This window comes from Diadema setosum, chromosome 6 (genome assembly GCF_964275005.1).
Source record: "Diadema setosum chromosome 6, eeDiaSeto1, whole genome shotgun sequence".
Classification (NCBI taxonomy): domain Eukaryota; kingdom Metazoa; phylum Echinodermata; class Echinoidea; order Diadematoida; family Diadematidae; genus Diadema; species Diadema setosum.
This window is the reverse complement of record NC_092690.1, coordinates 16,379,428-16,398,209: the sequence shown is the minus strand read 5'-3', so window position 1 is coordinate 16,398,209 and position 18,782 is coordinate 16,379,428. Positions and strand designations below refer to the sequence as shown.

The window sequence follows — 18,782 nt, the reverse complement described above, 5'->3', positions numbered from 1 at the left end:
CTCATTTTTATCCTAGATTTTAAGAGTATGTGTGTGTAGTAGTATTTGAAATTGTCAACATTAACTTCGCAATTTTGGAATCAAGTTTCATCACCCTTTCCCATTACTAACACAAACAGACAGACATACACACACCAATACATACATACACACACACTCCATTACAGTATATTATTCTCTGATGTTCCATATACCATGTGTGTACACATAGAGAAAGCAATACTGGAGAAGATACAACTTGATTTTCAATGTAATATGTCTGTGTATTCTAGTATATAGCAAGAACAATAACAAATCTGTACATTTTTGTATTTAAACAAATTCAGACAATGATATCATGTGCATGTTTACAAGACACTTATATGTTTATCAATGTTCATCTCTATCAGATGGTGCCTGACCAAGTATCAATCCACATTTTTTTTTTTTTAAACAGCAGAGAGAGAGAGAAAAGGAAAGAAATAATACATTTGAAGTGGGGAATACACTGGCATCGCCAAGCAGCAGCACTGCATAGAAGTGACTGTCCTTGTAAGCAGTATATAGCAACATGTATAAGAAGGTTTATCTACATGTAACTGACATTGTTATAAAACAAAAAGATTGACTATACACGTTCATGACATTAATAATAAACAGGTAATTCTCTACATAAACAGGTATCTCTCCTTGGCTAAGAAAGCAACATCTTTTTAATGGTATCATGGTACATATATTCAATTTGTACAACATTGAGGACTTGTACACACTGTCTGTAAAGCACCAAATTACAATAGTGTTACACGCCCTCTCTAGAGAATATTAACAATTACAGACTTCCAATCGAAGTTTTGTGACCTTGTAAAATATGAGGAAGACACACATGCTATCAGTTCTATAGACAAACAATTTGTTGCACATCTAGGCCCTACCTGACTATAAACTATTACCTCACTATAGATACTTCACATTTATACACTGTACCTTATTAAACAGCCTACTCCTTTCCCTCTCAAAAATGTCAAAATGATAAAGGTTGTCTTGAATCCATGTCTTTGACTTGTCATAATTAACTGGTCAACACAGATATCTCCTCAGTAGGCTTAAAACAATTACATTTCAACTTTAACAGAATACATGATTAAATATTTGTCTGCTGGACCAATCACTAGACACACCTATACTATAAGGTTGCAACTTTCAAGCAAACTGGTCAAGCATAATACATGTATGTACAGGTTGTACTAAAAATGTTGGCCAGTACAACAACAAAAAAAAAAAAAACAGTTTTATTGAATACAGTTCATGCATTATTACAACAGGACATGTCTTCAAGAAAATTGAAAGTTGACAAGTCCTTGTACATATGATGTTAGACTTCACACTAACCTTACATACAAAACTGTAGGTCGTGTATATAAATAGCAATGCACTCACAAAATCTGGCATGTGTGTAGATCAAAATATGAGCCTTGAGGGAAAGATTGAGTGTGGCATGGGATTTGACCCAATTGTGTATACCACAGCTGTATGTGGTATGAATTTGTGAATGACAATGTTCTTCATCACTGTAATTTCAAAAGATATACAAATCATATACACGTATCTTACAGGTTGACAACATTTAACCAGATTTGTAATGCATAATTGCGGTACTACAAAATGAACGTAAGAAAGCTACATGTATTTTTATACATGTACGTATAAGTATGTCGTCACTTGAGTAATAATATTCACAGCCTTCTGACAAAAAAATCTTATGCAATTGATTCACTTGTGCTGACTTACACCCAAATAAACCCATAAGAATCAATCCATATAGCCTGTTGCATGTGCTGGGACTAGCTTTACAATTTCTTTATGACAGGTGCCTGTCACAAGATTGACTCCCGAGTCATACAGCCCATTAGTTCGACACTAAGCTAACAAGGCCCACGAGACTGACACATTAAGTGCCGTGTTGTATCTCTCAAACTCGTGGGCTGTTTTTACCTAGTGTCAAACTCATGGGCTTTATTTGCCTAGTGTCGTACTCCTGGGCTTTATTCTCCTAGTGTGGAACTCATGGTCTTTATTTGTATAGTGTCGAACTCATGGGCTGTATGACTCCTGAGATGTACGACTCATGGACCTGTTTTCAATGTCAAACTCGTTGGCTGTATGACTCGTGGGTGTGTCGGTCTAGTTGGATGACCTCACTAACACTGCAAAGAAGAAGTATTACACACTGACTTATTGTAAGCAAAGTCATTCACAACCACATGGAACACTGTTTATGTTCATCAACCTTTGATTGTGGCAAGAGAGTTGCAAAAAGCTTTTAAAACAAAGCAGTATCACTTCTTGATATAAATTACAATACTGCATGCACAATTGGAATAATAAGTTGTACAACTACATATGTATGAATTACTGAAGCATCAAAATTTTGAATAAATACAGTAGACTTTATCCCTATCAGCCATTGAAAATGCTCCCATAGAGACCATACATGACTTTTATTTAACTCTACATTCTATAAGGGTAGTTCCTGCAAAATCTTTTCAGGTATTTTTTTGTCTCATGAAATGATAAAAACACTCTTCTCCAGGGTCACAAGGGTCATCCTTTAAACTACACCTGTAGAATAAAAATATTACTCGTACACGTTTGTACATACAGTATTTATCCAAAAATACCAGTGCAGTGTGCTACTTGATTTATAGCATATTATATTCATTCTTCTTTTTTTTGTTTTCTTCTGTTTTCAATTATACATGCTTTAACTCTGTATTCATTTGTGGATGCCCTGCTTCTGAACTCAATACTGGGATACAGTGTACATTTAAAATTGTAATATGTTTGCACTTTTTTTTTATAATGAAGGTTATATATAGTAAACATTAGTTATAAACATGGGCAGTTTAATGGAGGTTGATTACCATTTGACAGTGTTCATACTAACTACAAATGTTATCTCCCTCATCGAGATACTCTTTATTGGGTCTGACATGATAGGACCTGAAACTCTCATGAAGTAAATACCAAAATTAAAAGATAAATGTTAAAGTTTGATACATGTATAGGATGCAAACAGACAAATACATGTGAAATCATTTACTTCCTCTCAAAAACTTCTGTAATGCTTTTATGTTAAATCATAATGCATAAAACTGCGTGCCAACATGAAAATGTACAATTTTTCTGACAACAGAAAGTGTTTAAGCTTTAAAATATAAATTAAAAGAGTTGAATTCAGGTAATTCTGGCAAGAACAGTTGTCACTTTAAATTAATTTTACATTGATACTAACTATAACATCTTTGGATAATTGTTATGCCATCACTGCTGGGAAAGTATGAAAATTCTAGCATTCCGTCGCCTGGACCCAAAATTATTGCCACTGAAGTCTACAGTACTAAATTCGCTTATAACGAACACGGTTGTAGCGAAACATTCTTTATAACGAAATCTTTTCCAAGCGCCACTGACAAAGAAATGTGCTCCGTTATAACGAAATGCGGATCACCATCAGTGGAACAAGCATTTAGCCTACGCAGCGTCTCTGCGTGGAACGCTTCACATCACTCTGTGTTCGCTCCGTGTGTCACGCAGTTTCTGAGGGGAATTTGGGTTATTGTAATATTGTAATACAATAATCTGAAATTTGATAAGATTCGCTAGCTGTTCTGAAGGTGCTTTATTACGAAACACACAGATTCTGATATACCTAAATGTCAGTTAATTCAGAAATGAAATAGGGTTTGTTATTACAAACATTGTGGCGTTATGGCGAAGGTTTGTAATTTGTAAGGTTCGTCAATCCAACAATGAACTGTTTCGTATAACGAAGGTTCGTTAGTCCGAAAATGACAGGCATCTTCGTCATTCCAAACATTAATAAATCGGAATATGAAAAGAAATTCGTCAATCCAAAAGTGAAAAAAAAAGGTGAGTCCACTAACAAAACTTCGGGACTACACACCTTGTAATCTTCTTAAGATAACCAAACCTTTGAAATAACGAACCTTTCTGTTTTTGTTTATTCCATTAAGAAACCTTTTTCGAAATAACGAACCTTATCTTATTTTTGGATTAACGAACCATACGAACCTTCGGAATAGCGAACCTTTCTAATTTTAGATTAACAAACCTTTGGAATGATGAACCTTAGTTCACTTTCCGATCAATGAACCTTCAAAAAACGAACAATATATTTCTACCTGAATTATGAACTTTCAGAATAATGAATCTACAGAAGAGCAAAGCTTCAGATGAACTAACGTTTGGAATCCCAGGAATGGTGTATACCTTCGGAAGAAGGAGCCTTCGGAATAACAAACTTTAGTAATAACGAACCGTTGGAATACCGAACTGTACTAGTAATCGAACCCTCAACCATCACTTACTATACATGTATTTTCCAGCTAGGCATGAAAGTACAAACAACTTTATGCTCTCTTTAAGATATAATTTTTTAACAAGATTAAATAGATAACATCCAAGTTGACATAGTTTAAAGTGTATGATGAGAATTCAACAAACAGCATAATAATATGAGCGTAGTTTGCTTGTTTTTCATTATGCATGTATACTGAATTTGTTCGGTTATAACTAACAGATTTCGTTATAACGAAAAAAAACAACTGCTGGTCCCGAGCATTTCATTATATCAGGAGTGTGCTGTAGCAGTATTTAACATGAACGGTGGCCCAGGGTCACAACAAATTGGTGTAGGTCCACCAGTTTTATCTTATGGTGGCCAGCTGATTGGAATATTGAGATTGAAAATGGAATTCAGAATTGTTACTTTTACTTTGATTTTGGGCTTTTACATACCTTTATTTCGGGCTATTACATAAATTTATTTTATCTTATTTTATTCACTCTTTTCTTTTTGTCACCAAAGTTTCCGATTAAAAGATTTTAGTGGCCAAACGTGCCAGCAGACAAAAATGTTAGTGGGGAGCCCTGGTTATAACACATCTATTCAATAATTTTGATGAGAATCAATTCATAAAATCTGTAACATGGACACTGTATACAGTGCATTTTACATACTGGTGCATCTACAGCTGTACATTGAACACAAACTATAGAATCATATCATGCAATACAGGGCTGGCAGAGTTTTCAAGAGTGGAGAGGGGAGCACTTCCAAGTTTCATGAGCTATATAGGATGGTTGCTGCCATACTTGCTGGAAGTTTTCAAATCCTAGGATTCATTTTTTTTTCTCCACATACAAGTGTTTTCTGCCTGTTTTCCTTCCATCTACCATACTTTTGAACGTGCATTCATTGTTAAATGCACATGATTTTTTTGTAGAGTTGTCCATTTGATGAAATATTGCTGGACAGTGACAGTTGTATACTTGAGTAAAGCCTATCTATAAGAACATACACTGTATTACACTCATGAAACTTAACATTCGAGCCACTGTATGACTGAGTATGTGAATTGTTGTGTATTCAATGTTTGACTGTCATCTTTGCCTACTTTAGCTCCAAGGCACTTATTCCATAATCTTGATCATAGGATCACCATTTGTGAGCACAGCAAGTAAGAAAATGGAATGTAAGGTTCGTAATCCCACTTTTTATAGATTTAATACATTCAAAGCCTGAGCAGTAAATCTCAGACATGTAAAACAAAAATATATGTAGCAGCTACTAACCTCCTCTATATATAAAATCACTCAATTGGTCATCTTATATCTAACATAGAGTTTACATTGAAACATTCACATTACCCCCCCCCCCCTTTTCTGTTGCTGTTGTTTATGGGCACAGTGCACTCCCATTATAATAAACACAGTTATAGCGAAATTCCAAACTTACAACTAAGTAAAAATTCAGGGTGCAAGATTATCCACTCTGTTTATCCCCTTTGTTTACTAGTATTTGATCAGTTATAAAGAAATGTTGATACAAATAAAATAGAAAACTGCTGATCCCAAAGACTATGTTATGAAGGCAGTCCACTATACTGAAAAGCATTATGTAAGCAAAGATTTCCTATTGACCTGAGTGCATGGATAATCTATGCTCATCAAGGTGATGGTTAACAGTAAAGGACTTTCCACAGTCCTTGCATTTGAAGGGTCTCTCCCCTGTGTGCAGGCGATGATGGCACTGGAGGGAGTGCTTACTAGTAAACCCTTTCCCACAATACTCGCAGACATGAGGGCGATAACCCATATGACGTCGCTCATGCAAGGACAGAGAGTAAAGCGTTGCAAACCCTTTGCCACACAAGTTGCACTTGTGACTCAGCTCTGGTGGTCTGTGGATTCTGCCAATGTGATTCTGAAGCAGGCTCTTAAGGCGGAATCCCTTGTTACAAGGCTCACAACGAAAGGGTTTGGCATCAGTGTGTTCCACTTGATGATTGTTAAGAGCACTCTCTGATGAAAAGGTTCGCGGACAGAGCTGACATTTATATGGCCGGTCATTGGAGTGCTTTCGCATGTGAATTGTGTATCTGTTTTTGGTTTCAAAGTTTTTATGGCAAACACTGCACTGGTATTTTGATTTGTTTGTGTGTCTAAGCTTGACATGCGACAGTGCATATGCTCTTTTCAAAAATGTCTTTGGGCAGAATTTGCACTTGAATGGACGAGGTTTAGCAAAGTACTCTGTTTGGCAGCCTATCATATCTACAGGATCCTCAATGTCTTGTTCTGTTGAAGGTTGAACTTTAATCACTAATACTCCTTGTGATACCTGCTCATACCTTTTCCCTCTGAATGCCCTTTCATCCTCATCACTCTGATCTTCAAGAGATTTTCCATTATCCTCGTCACTGTCAGTTATTCCTAACCAACCATTCTCTTCCTTTTCTGATTCATATTGTTTCTCATCTCCCTGAGATATAGAGACATGTTCCCTGCCTGTTTTTCTTGAAGGATTTTTCTTATCTTCATTCTCTTTCATCAAACTAGGAAGAGCAGCTGAATCCGTCACACCACACTCATTCAACGGATATCTCTTATTAAATCTACGTTTTTTCCGTTCTCTTTTCAGTGCCCCCTTCAGATCACCATCCACTTCCTTACAAACCGTCTGATGAGCCACAACATCAAGCTCTTTCATGAAATGTTTGTTGCAAAACACACATATTCTGTACACTCCCCTCACCTGTATCCCATGAATAACACGGGAATGGCGAGTCCAGTTTGACAGGTGTGAGTACTGCTCTTTACACACCACACACTTGTAAGACAGCTCCACATGGGTCTTCTGATGACGAGTCAGGATTTGATTTGACTTGACAACAAGGCCACACGTGTCGCATGTGAATCCTTCCTGAACAGTAGCATGGAAGAGCCGGTGGGCATTCAACCTCCCCTGGGTGTGAAATACCTTGCCACATGTGCGGCACACATAATTGGATTCAGGTCCCTCCTGACCCAACACCCTGTCACTGCTAGTTTTAGTTTTGCTTGCATTAGGAGTCCTTTGTATCGGAGACGAGGAAATTTGAATTTTCTCACTGATTTGACTGCCTTGTGAAAGGGGCTTCCCTGGTACAGTGATGGCTCCATCATTCCTGTTTGGGTGTACCAGTCCCAGTAAATCTGATGAAGAACTTGATATGCAGAGAATGTCATTCACTTTGCTGAAAGCATTATCTTCCTGAACCATGTCTGTCGGAGTTTGACACTCTGAAACTTGGTTGTGGGTAAACTTCATGTGTCTCAGCATACTCTTGGATGTTTTACATCTTGCAGGACATCTGATGCAATCAAACCTGTCTGCATCTGTATAATGCAAAAGAAAAGCAGATGTACCAACATGCAAACATAGGGATCTAAACTTTTTATAAAGTAGAGATGGCACATTGAATTTATACCCCTTACATTTTTATAAAAACTAAACCAAATAATGCAAACACCTACAACAAAAGGTAGAGTTTATGATTTAGAATTGTTCATGTGTATTTGGGTAAAGTAGAATAGGGAAATGTTCTGGTACTTTTTTCTTTTTCTCTTTTTGAGAAGCATGTCATACATACCTTGCATACCATCGTTCATATCTCATTACTCTTGGTTCACAGGAAATCGTTGAGCCTGCGATGACTGAATGCAAACTCACTATGGATAATTAACATGTTACTTCATCATGGACATGAAATGATAACCCTGAGCTCATCAGTCTAATCCATCAATCTCTCATGATAAGAGCTCACAGAGCAACGATGAGAAACTCAAGGGGGGGGGGGGGGAGTACGTGCTAGCAACACTCTGCATTAATGTAAGAATGGTGGTTTACTACATGGTATATGTAGTTTGCATCATTACAAGCTATTGAGTGTCCCTCTTTTTTCCAGTTCTCATTACGTCAGCCTATCACACAACCATTAGCAAAAGGAGCTTGTGCAACATCCCTGTACAAGTAGGTTATGTGGTGAAAATGGAAACACTAAATGTCTTATGATGTAATTGGTGACCACTCATAAGATCACTGCAATTTGATTGTTGTGTAAGTTTTGGTATAGACCGATTCGATTTCGATGACCTATTCACCTACCGCCGCTAGCAGTGCTATATAGGTCGCCATAGCTGGGGGCCAACTGGGGCTTCCAGCGAGCCAGTAGCTACGCAGCGAGTTGCACTGGCTGCTCAGCAGCCTAGCATACCCATCGCGCATATTAAGCTGGGCGCGGCCGCTGCGCTAGAATAATATTGTGATTGCTTACTCACTGTGGAAAAGTCATTCAGCAGCATTTAATGCCTTTCTTTTGGACAAATTGAGTGATTCAGACATATTGATTTACAATGAAAGCTTCAAAGGAAGGACCAGGAAAAACATATTGTGCAGTTGTTGGGTACACAAATAACAGAAAACCGGAAATGGAAGCTGCACATCAGTGTGTGAAATTCATTCACCACTGACGCATGATAAATATATTATACACTTAAGAGACAATTACTGTATACGCTGTTATATTCGCGAGGGTTTTATTTTCGCGAATATCGCGAGCTTCAGGCTGATCGCGAAATTAAAGGTTTATTGCTGCTTGGTCTATTCCCACTTGGTCTAATCAACAGTTGGGCTAACATCATTCGGGCTAAACCCATTTGGTCCACTTCTCACTTGGTCTACTTGCCACATGGTCTAAGAACCAGTTGGTCTAATGACCACTAGGGCTAATCGTCATGTTGTCTAATTTCCATTTAGTCTAATTGTCAGTTGGTATAATGTATTTTTTTTTGCCACTAGGTCTAATTGCACTTGGTCTAATATCAGTTCGTCTAATGTTCAGTTGGTCTAACACCAGTTGGTCTATTGCCAGTTGGTCTTTTCCCACTTGGTCTAATAACCAGTTGGGCTAATTCTCACTTGGTTTATTTTCATTTAGTCTAATAGCCACTTGGTCTAATTGCCAGTTCGTCTAATCATCCCACTTTGGCTAATGACGAGTGGGTCTAATGACCAGTTGGGCTACCACAGACTCTAGGCTACTGAGTCTAGGTGTCGATCAATATGCATTAATGTGATACATTTTGTTTCACTTTATGAATCATTTCTGGCTATTTGCATCCTTTCATTTGTACATTTTCACAGTCTCCATGCATCCCCATTTTTCATTCCCGATTTCTAAGCAATCTTTAACATTCCTTAACTACGGTATCTTAAATTCCTTTCAACCTTCTTATTTCATTTCAGTGATATTCTGACCTCAATCTTGTCAATCTCTTGCATATCTCAACTGGCTCTCTTGCTGTCTTCTCTTGTTTACAACTTTCAGAATTGTGACATTTAATTGTGACAACAAATAATGACACACAAACAAAAAATTACGAAACTAAGTTTTATTTCGTTTTATTTCATTCAGCAACTCATAAATCTTGGACTGTGTAACTCTATCCCCAACGTCGCTCAACATGTCCACCATGCCTGTCCACGCACATCTGTGCTCTACCCCTCATGGCCCCTACTAGGAAAACTCTTTGCTGTGTTGTTACCTGCATGGTCAGGCATGCAAGTGAAAGCTTGTACATAAAACCGTATTCATTCTCATTGAGAAATTTGGTGAAAGAATAAAATGCTAATGAGCTCTCCCTTCGTTAACAAACGTTGCAGCATCCTTTCAAATCTTGATGACCATTTATATTGTGCAACTTGATTTTGACATTCAAATTATAAACTCTCCTTGCTCGTCAATGCATACAATTGTACACTTTAAAGTGTCATATTAAAAAGTCAAGGAAGATATAAACTTTATGATGATATATATTATATGACATGAATTGTTCTATTTTACTGGGAAAATAACTGACAATCCGGTTTCCTTTTTATTGGGACGCAATGTATATTTAAGCATGTGGTTCCGTCGAAAACAATTTATAAAGTGCAATTATATACCATTTTGGATGCTCTGAAATACAAGTTTTATAGACAGATTTTTGCAAAAGTCCCTAGTGTGTGGAAAGGGGATACCCCCCTCTCGCACCCTCCCCTGCTCAACTCTGCAATGATGAATTGTGTATTAGGTGGCTGTAAGATGGCTGTACAAATTGTAAGATTAAAAACACACGCATGTGTATGTATCATATATAAGGGTTGTTAACACTTCCTGTTTTTAAATCCATGGTTATGTTTCTTATTTAGACCAAGTGGCACTAAGTGAGAATTAGACGAAATGAAAATTAGACCAAGTGGTAATTAGACTAAGTGGTAATTAGACCAAATGACAATTAGACGAAATGGAAATTGGACTAAGTGATATGTAGACCAAGTGGTAATAGCCGAAATGGGTGTAGCCCAAATGAATATTACATACTGTAGACCAAGTGGCATGTAGACGAAGTGAATATTAGACCATGTGGAAATAACACGAAGTGGAAATTAGACGTAGTGGCAATTAGCCGAAGTGGAAATTAGACCAAGTGGTGTTAGACTAACTGAGAATTAGACTAAGTGGTATTAGCCGAACTGGTCATTAGACGAACTGGATACTAGACCAAGTGGAAATTAGACAAAATGGTAAATAGACGAAGTGGTTGTAGCCCAATTGGGTTTAGCCCGAATGGTTTTAGCCCACCTGGTGATTAGACCAAGTGGTAATAGCCCAACCGATAATTTACCAACTTAAAGACAAGCAAAAATTACCCCGACGTACCTTATGTACAAATTGATGACAAAATGCATCCAACGCTGGCAGTATCAATCGCCAATTTCAAAACATGCGAAAATGCCACTGATACAGTGATTCGCGAAAATATTGGCGTATACTGTAAGTGAAATACAACGGAAAAAAAATGCACAGATTTCGAAACAAACTTTGGCCTATGCCTACTAGATTCTCTATTTAATTGGGCTATCACTGCATATTCATAAAATATATTGTTCATTTTAGAAGACAAGTTCAGATCAAAGATGTTGATAATTCACAGATTTCTTTTTTATGCTTGGTGCAATACTTACCAAAGGTAGAATACACTTCCTGGCTATACTATATATTATTATGACAGACATTTTACAGCCTTCACTATAGCTAAATACATGTTTCAAGATGCGTTAAATTCTTATATTGTTTTCACTTATTCACTAAGTGTTCAGCATTGAATTGACCATATTCAATTTTGGCCTGGAACTCTGAATTTGAATTAATTTTTGATAAAGTGACACTTATAAATATTAAACCATGAATGGTGGCAAACATCCGCTACATAATAATATTAAGAAAGTTTGATTTAAAAATCACTTTTGTAGATTATAATGTTAGGCATTCGCGCGATGCTATGCAAAGTTAGTTAGACCTAAAACAGTAGAAGTTTTGGTTATTGACATCAGGCGACGTAAATTAAGTTTATACGGCTTAGAAACGCCTAGACTTGTCTTCTGTTTCATTTACTTAGTGAAGCTCGCCTGAAGTTAGCAACAACCGAAAATGATATAGGATGTAGGGTTCTAGAAGTCAATAGGTCTAGATCTAGTCTGGACTCTTGCCTAGAATTCTAGACAAGATCTAAAAAACGCTGGCCCGAGTAAAGGCAAAAGCCTAAAACGGTTTAAGTTAACGGATAAGTTGCTATTTATAGCATCATATCTATAGCTCAAGATTCCATCTGATTCATAATTTGTATTTAATTATATCAGTTAAGTTCTCAACAGTCTAGGCTTACTAGCAAGACGACTGACTGCCTGCGCCTAGCCATAGTTCTCCCCATCCCAGCGGTTTTTATCATCTTACACAAATGTAAATATATGGAGCTTACACGCGAGTACCCAAGTCATTGCAAAAGAAATAGAATCTACAAACACTCCCGGATCGTACCGATATTTACCTTGAAATTCACTAGTTTTGGCTACAGCCTTACATGTATGTCATCTACCCATTCGCTCATAGTCAGAATAAGTTGTTTATTTTGTTTTTTTAATTAGCTAGCGAAAAAAAAGTAGACTCTAATTGTCACAAAGCCAGATGCGTCGATCGCTATCCAAAGATAGCTAGCTGGCTGGCTGGCGCCGCGTGGTAAAAGCACTGGCTGCCGCTAGCACACTTGCCACGCACGCAAGGCGCTTGCCCACCCGGCCTGGATGGCCCCCAGTTATGGCGTCGCCTTAAGAGGGCACACTTCCATGAACAGTCGCTCGGTCTACAGGTATTTCGGCAAGGATCTCATGAGCTAGGAAACTGACCACAAATTAGTCCACTCCCTTGACATTTTAGATGTAATGCCCAAAAAGTTCATGTTAAATCAGCAATAGCACTGACATTGGCACACATTTGCAAAATATAAAAAGACTTTTGAATCTGTACAGGATATTTCAAGGTCAACAGATATGATGTATGGACTGAGATGGACAGATACACATGTCAGTCATGAGAAAAATATCATGAAGCTATTGGAAAATATCCAAACCACAACAGAAAAAAGAAATATTACAATGGTCACTAACAATGACATATTGACAAGTCAATCATTGGTATAACATGCCTTGGTCATAGAAGAGATTTTCCAGGCCCTCCTGGCAGCCGATCCTCTCCAGATACTCATCAGAATAGAAGACTTTTAGCTCCTCCCCTGGCTGGATAAGGTTAAGCGTCCTGAAGTAGATATCACCATATGACTGGAAGGCTTCCATGTTCTGCTCTTCCCTAGTGCAAGCAAAGCCAATGTGGACCATCCAGTTGTGAGGGTCTTGCTTGGCATCAATGTAATGCATTACTCTCCCTCTCACACATATCTGCAAAGAAGATTCAATGTGAAAGAGCCTTGAGGTCATTACATTCAGCAGCTTTGACAGTAAATGTGTACTGCATTGTATAAAAGAATGTTCACACTCAAACTTTCATTCTCAAACTGTTAACCTATTCCTTACAGTGGTATACCAGGTTACCGTCACGTCAACTGATATACAGAAACCTGGTACACCAGGTTCCTCAAATGTAGACAAGAGTGTCTGCATTTGTGATCTCAATTCATGTTTTCGCATGTTATATTGCCCAGAAACATGACTTTGATTGAAAGATTAAAGTTTAGTAAATATCAATATCTGTTATCTCTCTGTTTCAAAACTGCAGGTATTTTGTCCAAATCTTTTCAAACATAGTAGTGTGCTTGTTTGCTACAAAACTTGTATGCAGAAGTATGTAGCTACCAAGGCTGGGATCATTACATTTTGACGTTTGGACGTGGACTTACTTATTGTGCATAACAAAACTGTTCACTAGCCCATCAGTGCATGCTCTATTCATACTTCATAGTAGATCGATAATCTATGTTATTTGATGGCTTATGAAGTAGACCATGTAAAGGAGATGCATGCAACACATGACTACTTTTGCACACATGGATAACAAACCTGTCCATTCTCTGTCAACCTGCAAAACAGAATCTTGTTTGAGGGCATTGAAGACTCATAGAGAATTGCGGGAGGGCCCAGTTAATATTCCACAGGGCAGTGTCTTTGTTTCCTTAATACCAATCTCATATTTCAAGGATACATTTGTTACAATTGAATGTCTCTTGGAAAATGTCATCAATACATCCTCTACACACCAAAATGCTAGCAAAATCTACTCACAAATTTACAATATTGGCTTTACAAAAACAAACAAATGAATGTAAGCAAAACATAACTTTGCTCATCCTGCCTTTGTAGGTAATGTAATTGGTTGGTAAAGTACATTTTGTATACATGTCTATAGATCTCCAATCACTCTTTGGGTGGTGTATGGCTTTCCTATCTCTGATTTCATTCACAACATACAGTGTATTTCTTGTCTTGGAAGACGAACACACCCTCTGCAATATTTCACACACACATTTGCACACTATCGGCATTTCTGTACAGCCAGATACCATTACCATATACAACACACACCTCCCATGATGAGTCAACCTTCCTGCCAACCACCTCATCAAGGAGTGCACCTGTGTAGGGACCATACACTTCTCCTGGAGCGACAACTCTCTGGGCAACCACTCCAGTCGTGGTCACACCTTCTGGATCCCCACAGACATAGCTGAAGTCGGGTGGAAGAGGACTATCGGGTTTTGAGACTGGATAACGATCCATCGCTTCACTGATTTCCATGTTGTGTGTTGATGGCTGTTCATGAACCTTATGAATAGCTGTAAAAAGGGGAAAAAAAAGATGAAAACACTACATAAATCTACCAGACTCAGTGTTGGAACATTCAATCCATCCACCATGTGAATAAATGTAGGGATACTCTGTTTGATGTACAATACCTGTACCCCGGTATGTGATATCAATTGATACAATTCATAAGATATTCCATCCCTAGAGTATCGACGTGAACGTTCAGATATGATTCCAGTGTTTTTGCATGGTATGGAAGACTTTGATCCAGCTGTTCTCTTTGTCATCAATGATCATGTTACACGCGGTCACAAGTTGAAGTTGTATAAAGGAAGGTGTCGAACAAGTAAAAGGTTGAAGTGTTTCAGTCAGAGAGTAGTAAATACTTGGAATAGCCTTTGTGCAGATGCTGTCGAGGCAACATCTGTCAATAGCTTCAAGTCCAAGCTCAATTATCACTGGAAGCAGAAGCATAACAAATTTCATCCAGATTGCATTGACTGATATTTCCGTGGATACAGTACAACACATGGATCTCCTAATGCTCAGGATTAAATCATTTGAACGGCCCTCTACAAGCTTTCAACTTACTGGGCGTCATCGTAGGTACATGTACATGTAATTCAGGTAATTCAGGTAATATTGATATGATATTTGATGCCTACCTTGTACAAGCAACTCCTATTATAATAAAATCCTCAGACAGATAGTTTTCTTCTTTTTTTTTTTACATTAAAAAAAAAAATTGCTATAGCCACACTTTACATGAAGTCCAAAGATATGGTGATGACAATTTTTGGATCTGAATTCTTACTTTGTTGTAACAAGAATTTCACTATATGAATGACCTAACTGTATTCACTGTTTAGTGTGTTACATGTGCCAACCACTCGACAGGACTCTTCTTATCAAGCTGGTCTATGCCGTATCCTGCCTTTGAGCATGGGCAAACCTCCAAACAATACGTTAACTGCCTACATTGTATCACTGAAACACCAATTGCCCTAGTAGAGGACCCAATTTCTTGCCATTTTTTTTATTTGACATGAAAGCAAAATTGATTAGTTCTTGTCACAAAATTCTCAACATTGATGACTTACATGACATTTGAAAACTTTGCAAAATAAACTAGTTTCTGTACTGATTTACTTGAACTTGTGATGAACACACAAGTAAAGTGGGTTTCGCATTTATGCTTTTGTTAATAAATGTGGATATATTGCAAACTGAGGTTGTTCTCCATCCAAGTCATCCTGTTTAAGCCGGTTAATGGAAGGAAGGCAGAGTTTTAATGAATGTGATTACAATACCTAAAACATAATTAGGATGATTCAAGGAGAAAGATTGGTGCAAAGTACCATTTCTAATCAAAAAAAGTGCTGAATCAAAACATCACATAAAAAGTTTAATAAATATTCACTTAAAAACAACATTTAATTTATTTAGACCGGAGAGATAGCTTCAACTGAAATATAATCAAGGACAATAAAACAAACAAACAAAATGAAATCAGCCCTGAGCCAACAAACCTGCACCAGTCTCTGCTCTGTAGCAAATTTACTAGAGGGGCAAAGATTGAGATGACTTACGCTGCTGGACTGGATCTGATATCTGCAGCAATCCTGTAAGTGTTGCGCTGCGCTGCTTCTATACTCGACTACAGGCTGACTGGTACGGTCCTAGCACATCATGGAAACTATATGTTGCCCCATGTACTGGATATCGTGTATGTGTATTAAACGTTCCGACCACAAACATCACATCCACACACACGACATCGCGACAGAGCTCAGAGCAGAGGAATTAATCAGGTTTTGAATCGCGATGCCCAAATCGATTTTTTTTTTTTTAACCAGTGTGCATCCACCACACAATTAGACAAAATTGATCACAATCTGTATTTCAAACTAGGCAAGCCTAAGCGGTGTTCGTTCGGAGTGTGAACCTGACCGTTCGACTTGCGAAAGAATTCCCTTTGTTCACACGTATTGTACGCTCGTGGTATACCGTAGTAATTATACACTGTGATTGAGTGCTATACAGTATACACTGTGATTGAGGACTGTATACTGCATTCACACTCCAGTTATGGTACAACCACAGTACTATAGACTCTACATTGAGCACTTGCACAGAGCCAGTGAGGGAGGGGGGGGGGGAGGGAGAATGATGGGGATAAGAAAGGTTTAGAGCTGGAGGAATGTAGATGACTGGAGTCAGGACATGATTATGCTAATTGGGTGCACACATTCTAGGTAGTAGCCTATAGGCCTATGGTGGAAGGTATACCCGGTAGATTAAGTCTATAAGATATAGTTTTGGTTGAGACCTAATTTCAGGTTTCTAACATTTTTTTTTTTTTTTCGGTGAGATAATGAGAAACTTCTTATGAAATATGAAGGAGCATGCAATTCCATCAGGAATTCAACGTTTATTTTATGAAAATTGGTTTTGAAATGGCCGAGATATCCAAAACAGAGTGATTCTAATAAAGTGTGGGACCCACCTTTTATTACGATCGCTTTGTTCTACTTTGTTTTTGGATGTTTCAGTCACTCCAAACCCGATTTTCATCAAATAAAATTTGAATTCCTCTTAAAATGGTATGCTGTGTACTATTTCATAAGTGTTTTCTTGGTATCTCGCAAAAAGTTGGTACAGCCCAATTCTCATCTCCACCAATACTGCATGTACCATCCCTTTAATTATTGTTAATAATTGTTAATTATTGTTAGAACAAAATCAATTCGCTTATCCTACTTGTATAGTGCATCGTCAAAATACCATTGAAAATGAGTCCTCTGTATATTAAACTTGATTTGGGTTTATGTTGACCATAAGCATTTAGATTATCATTATATCACGTGAAGGCGATTAATTAATGACATTATCGTGCAAAGGCAATCGTAATTACTATATACAGTGACTTTAAAGGTATTAGCCCACATTTGTAAACCTGCAGCAATTGGTCTCATAGTTAGCATGGAGTTTGGGTATGATTGCAGTAACACCTGTGCAAAATTTCGTTCCAATTAGTCCATTACTTTCATAAAAATAAATGAAAATGCACCGTAATCCGTATGCATGCGTATACACGCTCGCTATAGCTCCGGTCCACGTACGTGTTACATGTTCAATGTACGTAGCTATAGCCCGCGCTCGTAATTCGATTTTGGGTCGGGTTGACCCGGTTTGAAAATTGATTTTATGAACGATGATTTTCTCTCTTTCATCGAATGGTATAGACAAAGAGCGACAGGTGAGGTATGTTACTGTTATAACTTGTACTTGAAGTCATATTGGACCTGTTTTATGCAGTTTTGATTTTCGTGGGTTTGCAAATGTGGGCTAGTACCTTTAAACTCATTTGGCTGTCCTGCATTTCAACATTTCTAGCTAGATGTCCTTTATTCTTCCAACAAATTTTGTCTATTTCAATGTCATTTCAAAGCTTCTTCCGGCCAGGGTATCTTCACAAGATACCAGCAGCATAAGTTATGTACGGAAGATTATGTCACACATCCTGAGAAAATAACTAAAAACCGATCAACAGTACGCCCACTTTCTCCTCTCAAACAAGGCAGAAGACGTCTTAGCACCTCTTTGTTGATGTCTCGTGCGCGTGTGGATGGCTTAAGCATTTCAGCATCGGTTAATTGCCGCTATTAAGGGCGAAATTGCCCAGCTCTATGAGCAAAGATGGTGTGGAAACAAGACCCCGAACCCGTACAATCCCACAATAATTTGTAGGCAATGTTTCATTTTCTTTCGCACATTCACTTTTTGACCCATTAGGTTTCACAGTAAGGCAGGTCCCAATGCATTTACTCCAATTCGTATCACTCCGCAAATGAAATTTGTAAGATCGCAACAGCTGATCTATAATTTAACAAACATACAGGGTAGTGTACCAAGAGTACTTAATTTGATTGCTAAATTACAAATACAAATTGCAATTGCGATTCCAATTATATCGTTCGTTCACACAGTCGTGAAATGCTTCACTCTAAAAAATTCCGGGTCAGAACTGACCCGGAACCGGGTCCGTTGGGGTCACACCCCGTTCCAGGTCAAAAATGACTTGGAATTTGGTCATGAAGACCCGGAATTGAGTCACAGAGGTGACCCAATTCATGACTCTGAATGGGGCCATATCTGACCCCGTTCCTTATCAATCTGACCCGGAACGGGGTGTGACCCCAACGGACCCTATTCGGGTCATTCTGCGGTTTCGAATTTCAGAGCGAGGAGGTACGTGTGAAAG

At 38.0% G+C, this 18,782-nt stretch overlaps 1 protein-coding gene across 1 annotated transcript; it reads right to left on the bottom strand.

The window, feature by feature from the left end:
- Window positions 1–5,736: 5,736 nt before the first annotated feature.
- On the bottom strand, window positions 5,737–14,628 carry LOC140229982 (uncharacterized). The gene is given in 4 exon segments (XM_072310177.1): window positions 5,737–7,719; window positions 12,907–13,156; window positions 14,297–14,557; window positions 14,560–14,628. Coding segments are annotated over 4 exon segments (2,325 nt in total). The 3' UTR covers window positions 5,737–5,974.
- Window positions 14,629–18,782: the final 4,154 nt, after the last annotated feature.